The 16,452-nt window shown below is 28.9% G+C and overlaps 1 protein-coding gene across 1 annotated transcript in view; it reads left to right on the top strand.

The window, feature by feature from the left end:
* The window catches only part of twz (BTB/POZ domain-containing protein twz), a 381,095-nt gene that overhangs the window by 195,773 nt on the left and 168,870 nt on the right, over positions 1–16,452 (top strand). The window contains exon 2 of the mRNA XM_075373596.1: positions 13,062–13,160. Within this exon, the coding sequence (XP_075229711.1) occupies positions 13,062–13,160 (99 nt within the window). The remainder of the gene's footprint in view (positions 1–13,061; positions 13,161–16,452) is intronic.

Raw genomic sequence — 16,452 nt, 5'->3', positions numbered from 1 at the left:
ACCATATGACTAGTTCCTTTTCTGCTTCATAGCACACACACATTTCTAGACAGCAATGAATTGCGTTCTACATAACAGGTTCATGTTAAGATTATTCCTTGGGCCGAGCACTACCTAACTGATTAGTAATTATAAATAACAATTAATATGAAAAGAAGACAGCTTGTATTAATTTTATTGCATATCTATATACTATTACTAGATAACTACATTAATTATCCGACAATGAATGCTTCTGAAGAAGAAACAAACTTATAAATCGAGAAATATACACGTTACCAGAGTTAAACTGGTTTATAAAACTATCATAAAACTAGCGTGTAAGTTAGGATTTTGGAATTTCAAAAAAAGAAAAATTAAAAAGAAGGCTCGACTTATATATATATATAATATATATCGAGGCTTAAACTAAAACCCTTAACTTATTTTTTTAAATTAGTTTATTAAGATAAAAATGTTAAATGCATACCACAAAATTAGAATAGAAAGAAAGAATAGCTAAGAGATATATTTCCAAAAAAATAGTATTATATATATACATACAGAATGTTTCTAACATGGTGAGCTGGCTATACTTTTTCGGATTCTACTTGTAAAACTAAACAAAAAATACCCTTAAGAAAAATGGCAATTTCTTCTTCGCCAAAATTGGCTGTCTGCCAGTTTGGTATTTTTATGTAAAAATTTATAACTCATATTCGGTAAGAGAAATCACATTAATATTTAGTAAGCGTCTTGGTAATAAAGTTTTAAAATTAACAAACAATCAGGACTTAAATACCTTCGCAAATTACAAAAAGGCGGCCATGTTTATTTTTCAATCCGTTATATTTCCATAAATTAGTTTTATCAAAATTTATTTTATGCTAAAACATTAAGCCATTTTGAATAAAATGACATTTAATTTTTTAAAATCGGTTAACAAAATAGCCGAGTTATGGCAAAAAATTGATGTTATAATTACGTGTCTGTTTTCATGTACTCCACTTTACGTATAATTCCATTAAATATTAGTTGTTTTTATTTCTTGTTAATTCTAGTATTGTAAATTAGTATCAAATTAAGTAATAATATTTTCACAATAAGATTTAATATTAAATAATAATAAAACAATTCATATTAATTTTTCACTTTTGAATAATTTTACATAACGACTATTACTGTTGATCATGTAACATCGTAAAAATGAAGCTTCTTTTAACAAGAATGGTGTTCAAAACTATCACAACCAGCGTATCTGGAGCGACAAGAAACATGTTACCTTCCAAAGTAGCTATCAATGAAGATTTTCCCTGAACATATGGGCAAGTATTTTTAATGACTATCTTTTGGGTCCTGTCATTCTACCAAATCGTTTAAATGGAGAAAATTATCTTGCTCATTTAACCGAATATCTTCCACATTTTTTGAAAGACCTACCTCTACAATTAAGAGGATATATGGTTTCATAGAAAAGATTAGAAGCTTTTGAAATGCGGTGCTATAGGAGAATGTTAAAAATCAGACGGGTGGATAAAGTGACAAATGAAGAGGTATTGCGGCAAATAGATGAAGAAAGAAACATTTGGAAAAATATAGTTAAAAGAAGAGACAGACTTATAGGCCACATACTAAGGCATCCTGGAATAGTCGCTTTAATACTGGAAGGACAGGTAGAATAAATTTTAAGAAATTTGGAATACTCCCAGAATTTTTAAACAGTTAAGGTAATCTCTCAGAAAAAACTGGAGACGTGTAATTTCTAACGGTGGACACGTTCAAAATCTCTGATAACTTTAAACAATTGTTAACTGTTTAAGTACACCTAATGTTCTAGAGTAAATAACGTAAGATTTTCACTGATAATTGTTTTATTTTTTTTAATTATTAGGTGTATTATTGTGAAAACACTATACTTAATTTGATACTAATTAACAATATTAGAATTAATAAGAAATAAAAACATTTAATATTTTACCAAATTAATTAAAAAGTTGAAGACATGAAAACAGACACAAAATTACTTCACTTTTCTGCCATAAGCCGGCTATTTGTAGACCGATTTAAAAAAAATAAAATTTCATTTTGTTCAAAATAAAAGGCTTAATATTTCAGCAAATAACATAAGTTTTGATAAAATTTATATTTATGGAGATATAACGGATTGAAAAATAAACATGGCCGCCATTTAGTAATTTGCAAAGGTATTTAAATCCTGGAATTTTTTTTAAATTTTAAAACTTTATTAAGAAATATTTATGGGATTCCTCTATTCGAACTTGAAATATAAATTTTTATATAAGAACAACAAAATAGCGGACAGAGGTAGAACGAAGGAGAAATTGCCATTTTTCCAAAGGATATTTTTTGTTTAGTTTTACAAGTAGAATCCGAAAAAGTATAGCCAACTCACCATTTTAGAAACACTTTGTAGGTATATCTAATAAATAATTTATTCATTAACAGTTAAAACTAAGCAAAATTATTATAACTTCTCTAAGTGTTGAAGATATTTTTCTTTGTTGTTTTTGTTACATACAGACAAACAGTACAACTTTTATAAACGATTAATTCCTTTTTGCACTGAAGAATTGAAAAAAATATCCATAATACTGTTTTTAATCTGTTTACTAATTAAACTTTTGTATGTGTGATTGCATAGATTACAGAATTACTTATGTATGTTACCTTGCACAAAAAAAAGTTACTGTCGACTTTTACCCAGATTAACGAGGTACCAAAAAACTTTTATTATAAGTACATCCAAATCATAATAAACATCGACATATACACTGAAATTTATGGTACTAATGTTTACAACAGTGAAAGTTTCACAAATGTAACTTCTACACTTAATTAAAAAAAAAAAACTTATTAATTGAAGAATTAATTTATTTTTGTTCTTATGAAAATTAAATTTTCAGGTACGCAAAAAAATTTTTGTAAAACAAAAAACACTTAATTAAAGAGTAAAGTACTTTATTATTGTTTATTTTGGTTTTCTGCCAGATTTTCATTTTATATTTTATAGTAAATTGATAAAATTTTAATTAAAAACAAAAATAATTTGCTGGAAAAAAAATGTTAACTTTAATATAAATGAAATGTTATATGAAATTAGATTTTAAGTTTGTTGTAAACTAGTTATGGATTAAGTAACATGATTATTTTTTCCTTCTTTTAATTAAAAATACAAACTGGATTTGATATTTTATATTATTACTCCGTTTCAATAAAAAGAATCAACCCTATAAATATTTTATAAGTAGTTAAATTTCTGGTTGTATTTGTGACAGTAAAAAAATATCTGCAACCTATAAAGTAATGCAACACTGTAATATATTAATTATGAAATATAATCGGCAATATATATATATATATATATATATATATATAATTAAATAAATAATTTACAGATAGACTATCATATATTCCGAATGGTATTTTTTTAATTACAACAATCCGTTATTGCTAGTTAGACCTCGTAGAAACATATTATGAAAGTGAAGAGTTGTATGAACTTCATTCAGTGCAAGAACATTTTATTAGAACTGCATCATTACTTAGGTTGTTATGGCCTAGTTCTAATTTACTTTTTACTACATCATTATGTCAGTCTTTTAAAAACTCTAAAAGTAAGCGATATGATGATTTATTAATTTAAATGTTCTGATAGATGACAGAATATTAGCATTTAGCATATTATAAATATAATGTTACAGATAGGCAATTCAAATTAAAAAAAAATTACGGTAAAACAATAATTTGTATTTAAAAAAAAGAAATATTTTTAATACGCTTCGTACGAATATAAAATCATTTGAAGATTATTTGATCCTTATTAACTGTTATTAAAAATCAAAGTCAAGAGTTACGTGAGAACAGTTTGAAAAATGATTTCGTATCCATAATTATTCATTTTCCAGCAACTACTGGATTCATTTATCTGCTAGAAACTACGATAAAAGTTACCAAACGTACATCAATTCAGTTGCATTATATGTTTTGAAATTTTAAATTGGACAAACCGGTAGATATTTTAGTTGTCGCCCATATTAGTAATGAATTTATCATATTAAGCAATAAATTCGATATAATATTCTTTAATTTCAACTAAAATTCCAATGTAAAATAACAAGTATAAATATATTACTCGCAAAAATTAACTAAGAAATATTATAAAAATAAAAGGCAACATATAAAACAATAAGTGATAAATTTTTACAGTCATATTTATGATAAATAATTTAAAAACCTTTCAATACTTCTAAGTTTGTAAAAGTTGTAAAATACAAATAAGATGAAAATGAATATACGATATTGTTAATCAAGAAGATTGCTGTCATTTAGTTAAGGAAGACAACAATCCAAAACTACATTAAGAACATTTTATTGTGCACACCATGATACTATACGCTATAATTACAATATGGACTGTAACACAGAGATACTCCATTTGATTTGATTCGTGGAATGTTGTCATGCATAACCGGTAATAACGTACAGCAAGTGTTGAAAATGTTCACCACCTTCCTGAAGACAGGATTGAACCCTTCGCACCATATTTTTTGACACCCTTCGTAGAACATCAGGACTAATGTAATTCATTTCTGGAGTAATGGCCCGTTCCAGGTCTTATAGAGTACATGGGTTTTATCAATATGCACGTTCTTTCAAAAACCCCTAGAGAGTCCACCTAGAAGTCTGGTGACGATAAGTTAGGGGAACGAGGGAACCACAGACCTTTTGAGATTATGCGATTACCAAACATCTTTTCCAAAAATTCCATAGTATTTTTGGATATATGGCACGTGACTCGTTATGTTGCAGGTAACAACAGCGTTCATCAGACGGAAAAGAGCTAAAAATTGGATATATCGTTATACATTGGATATATAGCGATAATTATATCCTGGTGGTATGCCGGAGTATCAAGTGTTTCGTAAAAAAAGATCGGGCTCACTAGTTGTCGTCGAGAAGTAAGTGCGCAACAATTCATGTAAGAAGTATGGATTTTGTGTTAACCAATGGAATTCTTTATTGTTCTAATTACTGGTGTAACCGCTTAATGTATCTTTCAAAAAATTGGTAAAACGTAGTTAGTCAATATCAGTATGCTCAAGACAAATGATGCGCGCGATAAAATGATGGCAAGTATATTTACTGTAGAGAAAATACAACATAAATAGTGTGCCATCTGTGACAGTTCAGGGAGTACAATTTTAGGAATTAATAAAGTAATATTTGATGAATTTAATTTAATTTTATGAAAAATTTGAATCTGATGAATTAATAAAATTATATCTAATGTTATAAAAAATTTAATTTTAGTAAATTAGTGAAATTTCCAGAATATTAAGTGGAATATAATATTGCGATATCAATCTTCGAGTTCTGATCTGAGGTCTGGAATAATGATAAACAGTGTAGATTGACATGTGCCTAGATTGAACGTATCCGGAAAAAGATTTTGAAGTACTACACTCTTTGTAATTTGATTTTAGAGAGTGTATCTGAAAGGTAATTCAAGCTTTTTGATTTACAGTCATGGTTGAGTAATAGCGAGAGAATCTAAATATATAGTTATTTATGTTTGTTGAAAATAAACAATATTATATCGGTTTTTTGTGTTAATATGACATATACATCCACTAATACGTCAGGCAACTAGAAAAACTACCGGTTTGTCCAATTTAAAATTTCAAAACATATATTTGAACTGAATTAGTGTTAATCAGTTTCTAGCAAATAAATTACGTGAATAGTATTTAAATACTGAGAGTAACGTCTCATACTTGGGCATTTAATACTCTTGTAAAGTAACAGAATTTGTGACTATGTAACAACACATTCTCCAGGTGTTTGGATTTGCCAAACAATACAGTAGTAGAAGTTAATTATTTCAACAGTAAAATTTTGAATCTTAAAAAGGAGTTCAAGGCGTACTACAAGAAAGACATACTAGCTCAAAAGCTAAAGATAACATTGAGATATATGTAGATATATATTTTTATGTATATTCTATGAATGAATACCCGTGTATATATGTATGTATGTATACATGCGATATTATCATCATTAATATATAGTTTTCTGCCTTCAGACAGGTCTCTTGCATCACATTCATCTACATTCACCTCTATTTCTAGTTTTTAATTCCTGATAGCTGTCATTTCCTTTTACATCGTCCATATTTTTACTGTGTCGACCTCTTTTTTTGCACCTTTTTAGTAATCTTTACTGTCCTTCCAGCACTGGTTTAACCCTTCTTCTCTCATGATATATCTTCCGATTAGCTTTCCTATTCTGAATTAATCTTCAATTCTCGTTCGCTATACTTATTACTTCTTTATTTTGTTTATTTAATCTTTCCCGCGTCCAGATTTCAAATGTCTCTAACATTTCTTTTCCCTGTTTCTAAGTTTCCTTACTTGATAATCGATGCAGATGTTTGGAATGTAAGAAATCACAAGACGCTACCTTAAGTTTTCGTTTATTCTTTCTATAACTATTTATTTCTATTAAATGCATCCCTACGCATTACAATTCTATCTACTTTTCATTTTTGCAATTTTCTGTTAACAGCGTACCTGAATATTTCTACTATTTTACTTGTTCAATTATTCCTTTATTGTCCTGTTATCTCCTACCATAATTACTTTTGTTTCCTCAAAATTAACTTACATTTCATATTCTGAGGTAATGGAATCTTCTATACCATCGGCAAACCTTATAAAATTTATTCTCATTCCTTTTACACTGAATCCATTACCTTTTGCTAGAACACTTTTTTATCATATTTTCACTGTGTATTATTTTCTTCTTGGATATGTTTATATGTTTTACCTTAATTAACTGTTATTATTTATTCTTAATATATATTTAAAAAAAAATCTAATGTGGACACTACAAGACTTCCTTGCACGCATATTAAATTACATATACACGTATTTTTAAAATGAAAAATATATAAAATTTTATTTCACTAATAACTTGTTATTTTTTCATATTTTTTATTGTTATTATTGATTTATTATTTATCGTAAAAAATTTTTTACAATCAGAGGTTAATAATTATTAATAAATCAATATATTTAAATTTAAAAAAAAATAAAAAGGAGTTGAAGTCTGATTCGAACCGATGTGCCTTCCCCTTATAAGATCCAAATATTTCATTAATTAAAATTTATTTGGCTATAACTCTGGAACCAATGAAAATAACTACCACTTATGATATATCGTTGAAAAGCACTCAATTAAGGGTTGCTACTGAAGTTAATAAAAAGTCCAAAATCTAATTTTTTTGGATCTAAGTCTTTTTTAGACACTTTTGGTCCGGTCGATTACAATCAAAAAAGGAGAAGCACAACTAGATGTTATAACAGTCCTAAATTCAAAATTTCAACATCCTACTGCTAATCGTTTTTGAGTTATGCGAGATACATACGTACGTACAGATGTCACGCCGAAACTAGTCAAAATGGATTCTGGGATGGCCAAAATGAATATTTCCTTTGAAATCTGAAAACCGACATTTTTCGCGATTACAATCATTCTTTTACTTCGTACAAGGAAGTAAAAGTTTTTTTGGATAAAAATGTATTAATTGGGGAAATACGCAATGTATTAATAGAGAAGTCTATTTTGTTTGTCATATCTGGGATATACAGTTACATTTTCGGAAGAGACTGCACCACGGTATATGGATGAGAGAAAACACTAAAAATTATTTTTGATCGATTAAACTAATTTATCAAAATTTAAGAAATGAACTTATATATGCATACAGCTAAAACTGAAATATTAAAAATGAATTATATTTTTATACATCTCTAACAATCCAGAAATTATTTCATTAAAAGAAAAAAATCAATTGAAGAACATCAATCAGAATTATTAGTTTTTTTTTTTTTTACATTTTGATAATAACGAATAATAAATAACAATGTCACGATATACGTAGCATGAGTAAGTAAGAATTAGGTACCGAAAGGTCATGAAACATGAACGTGCTTTTTACAACAACCACAACAGCGCAACAATTCCTAGTACTTCAACTTGCATCGAAAGAAACACGTCTCCATCAACAACAAAAAAAATATATATATATACTTTACCGTACAAGAGAGTTAAGAGATATCGTGACGCAGGTATTTGGCCAGTTGTTGATTTCATCGTGATTAGCGTAGGCCCCGCTAAGCCCACCTTGTGTTGTTGCATTTCACACTCGCTCCTTATATTATTTAAAAACCCTCATCCTTCGTCCTTTTCTTTTCTTATTGTTTCCTTTCTCTTTATATCTTCTTCATTTTATTAATGTATCCTATTAACAAGAAAACTGTTTGTTTATAGTAAATAATAAGAATTTATGATCGATCTAGGTGGCTTGGCAATAAAACTAGCTTTAATAAGCGGATATTAGTATTAGTAAAACTCAAAGGTTATATATTAGTTAACAGAGAAATATGGAGAAGTTTTCTGCAAAAGCAGACAACCAATACGAAATGATGATTTAATATTTTATCACATTAATATAAAATTAAGCAACTAAAATCAATCAGAAATATAAAACTATCGAATATTGATAATTTCTTCATTATAATCTTAATCCAAATACGTCAGTATCCAATAAAACGAATAAATAACATTTTTATTAGACAAAAAGTAAAAAAATATAATAACTGATTAAGGGATACTATGGACTAGAAATAGTTATAGGATTTTACAAAAAAAATAAATTTATATTTTAAAGCTTTTTCTAAAGCATTTTAAATGATTGTATCTAGTATAATTTATAGAATTAAGACTTAGAGCATGAAATGTAAGTCTGATTTTTTGTAGGAAAATCAGGAAAAACATATATAAAAATCTGATTTGGACACCACATAACTTCCTTGTAAGCCTATTATATTACGTATACACATTTTTTAAAATGAAAAGTACGTAAAATTTTATTTCACTGATAACTTCTGATCTTTTTTCATTTTTTTTTTTTTTTTATTATTTTTTTATTGTTATTATTGAATTATTATTTATTGTAAAGATTTTTTTTTACAATGAAAGGTTATTAATTATTAATAAATCAATATATTTAAATTTAAAAAAAAAGTTAAAAAAAAGGAAATGAAGTCGGATTCGAACCGATGTGCCTTCCCCTTTTAAGATCAAAATATTTCATTAATTAAAATGTTATTTGGCTATAACTCTGGAACCAATAAAGATAACTACCGCTTAAAATATATCGTTGGGTACTCTCAATGAGGGCTTATTACTACAGTTAAGAAAAATACCAAAATCCAAATTCTTTGGAGTTTGTGCTCTTTTGGACATTTTTGGTCAAGTCGAATGCAATCAAAGGGGAAGATGTACAACAACATGTTACGACAGTCCTAAATCCAAAATTTCAATATTCTACGGCTAATAGTTTTTGAGTTATGCGAGATAGGTACGTACGTGCAGAAGTCATGCCGAAGCTAATCAAAATGGATTCAGGGATGATCAAAATGGATATTTCGTTGTACTTACAAGGAAGTAAAAATTTATAAAACACAGGACTTGCGTGAATTAGTTGAGTAAAAAAAAAACCCTTAAAGATAATTAAATATTCATATTTAATTCTGTTTCCTCAAAATAAACAGTTACCATATTTAATACGCTATTTCCCAAACAAATTACTTTTATTGTGATATAGATGATTAGGGGACCTTAATGTCCTTCTGTTTATAAGTTACCGACCCGTACAAATACCTTCCAATCAAATCATCTGAAATTAAATTAGATTTCCTTTTATAGAAAAGATTTACTCTGTTAATGAGTTTTAAATAACGTCATTCTTTTTTTTCCTGTTCAGCCTTCGGTAATTACCGTTCAGATAATACTTCAGAGAATAAATGAGGATGATATGTATGAGTGTAAATGAACTGTAGTCTTGTACAATCTCAGTTCGACCATTCCTGAGATGTGTGGTTAATTAAAACCCAACCACCAAAGAACACCGGTATCCAAGATCTAGTATTCAAATCCGTGTAAAAATAACTGACTTTACTAGGACTTGAAAGCTGGAACTCTCGACTTCCAAATCAGATGATTTGGGAAGGCGTTTTTACCAAATATCAAATTGGGGTTTTAAATAACTTCTTGCTACTAATTAAATAAACCTGAATTTTTTGCGTACTTGGTTTAAGTTATACTTATTAGTAATTAAATAATTTTAAAAATACCGCCTTAAAGATTGTTATTTTATTATTAACCAATTTTATTTATATATTATCTATGCATAATTACATCTTTATTACTCCCTAAATTACGCCTAATTATTTTCATGCGATAATTTCAACTAAAAACTTTTTTTAATTTTCCTAGCGAATATAACTAAATAGCAAAATGATAATGTCAAAAAAGAGGTATCGGGTTTTCGCAAATTTTTGGGTTTTAGGATCCAATTAGTTCTTATTAACTTATATAAGTATGTGCGCATATGTGTCGCACTGTTTTAGGATTAACCAACTCAATTATCTGACTTAAATATTTATATATATTGGAGATTGATGGTATTCATTTTTTTAAAAATTCGCTCAGGAGGTAGGGGGATATCGTGAAAAAACTGACTTTGATTTTTTTTCAGTGAAATTTTAGGGAAAACTTTATTACAGCAAATTTGTTACCTACAATTTATAGTTATATGTAATCCAGAAAGATTTATTTTTCAAAAACTCAACCGTCATTTCTTAAAATTGAAATATATGTTTTTTGATCATTTTCTCTTTCTTCCTTCATTTGAAATATTTTTCAATTTTTTTTAGTTTATTCTTATATACAGCTACCAAGAAATTAAACAAAAATTTTTAAAACATTTATTCCCTAATTCTAAAAAAAATATATTTTGTTTTGTAACCCCTCTTAATTTTAATTATTAATACTTTGTCAAAGGTTTTATTTAAAATGATATACTTTGTAAAGCTGTTCTATTAAAGATTTTTTTTCATGGTTTCCCTTGATCGTTCCAAAAAAATGCTGGAACAATTAATATTTTTCTTCCATGGACAACTATACCCATCCTAACGTGACTTTTATCAATAATTATGTAGTTATTTTAATGAATTTACTGATTACTTATTTAAATTATTTTAGATTATATATATATAAAAGTAGTCATTTACAAATTGCAATGAATAACGTGAGGAGTGAGAAAAATACATATTGGCGTAAATAGAATACGGTCTAGTTGGTAATAAACAACCCACCGGGTTCGTCTAGTGGTTAACGCGTCTTCCCAAATCAGATGATTTTGAAGTCGAGAGTTCCAGTGTTCAAGTCCTAGTAAAGTCAGTTATTTTTACACGGATTTGAGTACTAGATTGTGAATACGGTGTTCTTTTGCGGTTGGGTTTTCCATTAACCACACATATCAGACAGAAATGGTCGAACTGAGACTGTACAAGACTACACTTCATTTACACTGATACATATCATCCTCATTCATCCTCTGAAGTATTATCTAAACGGTAGTTACCGGAGGCTAAACAGGAAAAAGAAAAAGAAAAGAAAAGTTGGTAATAAACAAAAATATCCTCTAATCAAATCTTTTTTTGTTAAAGAGGTGGGAATCCCATTTACTGACGCCTAAGCAGTGTCGGGCTCGCCAACAGGTGCCGCAAGATGTTATTAATATGCGTATGTAAACCTGCGCACTACCGAGTAAACCGCCACCCCTGGCTACCACCCTTCCTGGAAACGCTAACGAAGCATTCCTTCTGGAAGGGGGGTTACACGCCCACTCGCATACTCATACGTCATAGCGCAATCGCATCATAATAGGAATATCAACAAAAACACATCAGTCGTAGCAAAACATCAGCAAACATGATACATCACCATATACAAAGAAAAAAATCACACAATTTATACAAACACAAGAGAAGCAAAACTCAAAAAAAGAACAAGTTTCACAACAATATAAACATTATATAAAAAAATCATCAAAACCAATACAGCAAGAACACAAAAATACGCCTGAAAATTGACATTCATTAATATTACACGATCAGTGTAACAACGCAACACTAAAAATGTATACATCGGACAGCAGTAAAAATCTGCAGCCAAACAGCTAATCCTCAAGGCATGCAGTAAATACAAAATACTACATACTGCAATAAGGCCCTAAGAAACAGGGAATTAAATCTTAGTTTACTTTATAAATCTTTCTTAAACTATTCTTTATTTATTCACGATTGAGAGAATTAATTTATCTGATAAATTATTACTATTTTACAGAACATACATCCAATCTATGTTGTAAAGCATTCCAGAAGGCCGATACTGGAAGAATTGTTACCACGCCTTCATATACTTTAAATAACATTTACACTTTCAGATTGTTAAATCAATAACAAATACATTTTAAGAAAAGTCTTTAAAAAACAAAAAAAAACTAATTTGTTATGTTCACACAATAGATTACTAATTAAAGTTAATTATAAATTAATTACACAGATATAAAGAAGAGATATAAATTAATTTCCGCGCATTAAAGAGAAAATAAATATACGAATAACTTACATCTTGGGTATGAAATTATTACTCTAACCCTCTAAAGCGGTTTAGCTCCCTAATTCAGTCGATCAACACTCAACAGGTACTTACTTCCCTCTAAAATTCCTATAAGTTTTATTACTTTGACTTCAACACGTACAACTTTATTTCAATAAACGAAAATTATTCTACATGTACAAAATATACCTTAATTGTAAATACTTTATATGAATTTAGCGTAATTTGAAATATATTTGTAATATTATTTTAGCTATCGTTTTATATATGTATATAAAGTAAATAAAATTTTCATTGTTGAAATAATGTTACATTTTGTTTTACAAAAAAATTAATTTTTTAATACGTGAAATATAATTGAAAATTATAATTTCAAAAATCATTAGGGTTTTACATTTCATCAATTTCAACAAAGATTAAAAATATAAATAAATAAAAAAATACATAAAATAAAATAGGAATACTAAAAATATTTTTTTATGAAGCAGAATATATTTCTTTTAAATTAATTTTTTTTTTTCATTTTTCAGGAGAAAATGCGATTTGAGACCGGAGGTCGATACAAAAGAACCAAAAGACTTGACAGCCGGGCGAGCTAACCTATTAACAACGGCTCAGATAAAAATGAGGTAAATTATTAATTAATATAATAAAAAAAATTATTTTAATCAGTTTTTTAGAAATAAGGAATGGATTAAAGTAAAACCTTTACAGAAATCTGAAAATAATTATTTTTCATTATGTCAAAGGGTTCTGAGAACTGATAACACGTAATAAATCGTTAATGTTAATCCTTCGTAAAATTTAAATCGTTTCTTATTAAATACACAGATAAATAAGATTATATTCATGTAGAACGATAGAACTGAACAACATAATAATGCAATCTTCAAATTTAACATATTGTATTAAATGTTCAACAGAAAATAATACTTTTTCAATTAATCTTTAAATTTAAGCACTTTGAAGTCAGTGGTAAATGAAAAAAAAACAACGATCAGGAATGGGAAAAGGAATTTAGAGAAAAACAAGGTAACAGACTTCTAAACCTCTATATCTTGGTAAAGGTATATAGAATAAAGGAATGTATATTATTTTTAATCTCAAGTTTTCCAACTAATTTTCTTAAAGTTTCACGTGAAAATACTTTGAATATTTGAATAACAGTAGGAGGGTGTATATGATTACGCTATAAAAATTTAATACTAAAAAGAGATAAGAATAAAAAATATTCACTTACACATTTTTTAATTATCTCATAGAGACAAATTTACCAATATAGATAACTATGATATTTATACACAGCTATAAAAAAACTAGATATATGTTAACACATTTGAATATTACGAAATACATTAATACAGAACAAAGAATATAATGTATACACCCATTTATCACGCGCTCTATTTTGTCCGGAATTACGGTTACAAACTTAGCCTGCACATCGTACGTGGATTTTCAGGTTTCACATTGATAATTATGTAATTGTCAAACTTACATCGACCTTTACAGAATTCTAAATTAAAACCGATTTGTTTTGACTACGACGTACATCCAACGAAATAAAAATAAAACAAAAAACTTAATAATTATCTTTTTACCTACGACTGGCGATGTGAATTAACTTAAACTCTTCTTTCCAATTTTCTCACACCTAGGCTATTCTTATTTCTTAGGAAAACATTTTTATCGATCATTTTATGATTACTTTTCATCGCGACAGCTACCTGTACACGAAAGATTTTCGTGTACAGTAGCATTATAGAACGAGTGAAAAAAAGCTCTGTGTTCATTCACTGTTGCAGAAAAATTGCGTGTTATTATTTACGCAAAGCAGCATAGAAATCGTGTTACAGCTAGAAAATTTGATGTAGTTTAGCATTCGTGAATGGTGGAAGAAAGAAACCGAATCTCATAGCTAATAAAAATAGCAGAACATTTCGGCAGAAAAACGAAAAGATCCATAAATGGGAGAAAAACTTGCACCGCATACGAGGTCTGTTCAGAAAATAATCGACTTTTTTTAAACACCCGCCAATGGAGATATTTAGTGAAGTGCTGTCGGCAGCATTGCGTTTCGCATAATCTCATCTGTAACCACATGTTCTTGGGTTGTTGATATCTCGTCTAGTTTTCGTATTACTGTTATTTGAGTGCAACGTGTTTAAGTGTTAGTAGCGATTTTTGTAACGTGCGTTTTTTTGAGAGGAACGATACAATGTAAAACTTTGCGTGAAACTGGGAAAAACCTTTACAGAAACTTTTCAAGTGTTGAAACAAGCTTACAAAGATGATATTCTGGATTGTATGCAATGTTGCGAATGGTTTTCAAAATTTAAAAGTGGTCGTCAGTCAGTTGAAGACGGCTCTCGACCAAGAAGGTTTTCAACTTCAACTGATAACACCCACGTTCGGAAAGTCAACGATCTGGTGCGCGAAAATTGCCGATCGACTGTCAGAGATCTTGCAGAAAGGATTAGCATCTCGATCGGATCGTGCCGTGATATTTTGACTGAATAATGGAACGTGCAAAGGTTGTTTCTCATTTGATGACCGAACAGCAGAAAGAACATCGAGTGTACAATTGTCGGCAACTTCTTGAACAAGCCGATGACGATGAAACATTTATACAAAGGATCATAACGGGAGACAAAAGTTGGATTTACGGCTACGACATCGAGACAAAAGTTCAATTATCAAAAAATCGTACATTACAAAAATCGCTGATAACACTTAAACATGTTGTACTCAAATAACAATAACGCAAAAACTAAACGAGATATCAACAATCCAAGAAGACGTGGTTACAGAGGAGGTTATTCTAAATACAATCTTGTCAACCGCACATTACTAAATATCTCCATCGGCGTGTAACTAAAAATGTTCGGTAATTTTCTGAACAGACCTCGTACAATGAATACATTACAATGCCAGAATTCGCACATCTAAAGATGTGTGAATTCTGTAGGAATATGTCCTGGAATTTGCTGATGAATTAAATATCGGTAGAGATGAAATTAAAGCTAATCTTAACGGGGTACGCCGGTTTCTTTGCCGACCTAGCTTTCTCTATTCGAAGAAGGACGACAATAAAAAGCGGATACCAGAAGTAAACGAAGATAAAAATTCAAAGATATGTCTCAACTTGTAAATGCGGACCAGACACCGCTGATTTTTTAAATGCCATTAACAACAATTAAAAGGATAAAAAAACAAAAAATTAAAAGGATTAAAAGGACTGAAGATGTCGGTTACGGAAAACAATATTGCTCAATGATGACTATAATAGTTTCGTCGGGAAAAAATTACCTCTGTATGTAATTTTTAAAAGAAAACATCTACTGAAAGTTAAATGTCCTGTAAAATGTGTGTAAAACTTTCTGCCCCGCCAGCTATTATTGTCATACGAGCACAAGATAAGGGATGGACGAGTAATGAATCAGTATTGGAGGGATTAAATGCGTCTGGGAACCTCAACCAGACGTTTTATTACTAAAACCTTTCATACTTATAATAGAAACATTAAGAGTTCATAAGAACGATGATGAAAAGCGAAGTCTGATTACTGGAAAGTTAAATCAGTTTATTATTCCTGGTAGAATGACTTCTATTCTTCAGCCTCTAAATGTCTACGTAAACAGACTACCTAAAACCAAATAAAACTAAATTCCGTAAATAATACACAGATTGGATGACCAAAACGATACACGAGATTACATCGTCTAGTAAAATTAAGAAACCGTCTTTGATAGAGATTGTAAGTGGATTATTGCAGTTCAATCACAAATCCGGATGATTTAATTAAGAAATCGTTCAAGAAATTTCATGTTTTGAACGCTCTTCAGGAAAGTAAGGATGATTATTTATAGATAAGCGATTACGAAGATAATTGCAATTCTTTCGAATGACAGAAACTCGAAG

Source organism: Lycorma delicatula, chromosome 8 (genome assembly GCF_047948215.1).
Source record: "Lycorma delicatula isolate Av1 chromosome 8, ASM4794821v1, whole genome shotgun sequence".
NCBI lineage: Eukaryota > Metazoa > Arthropoda > Insecta > Hemiptera > Fulgoridae > Lycorma > Lycorma delicatula.
Note: the sequence above shows the minus strand (reverse complement) of the source record. Positions and strands in the feature narration are given on the sequence as shown.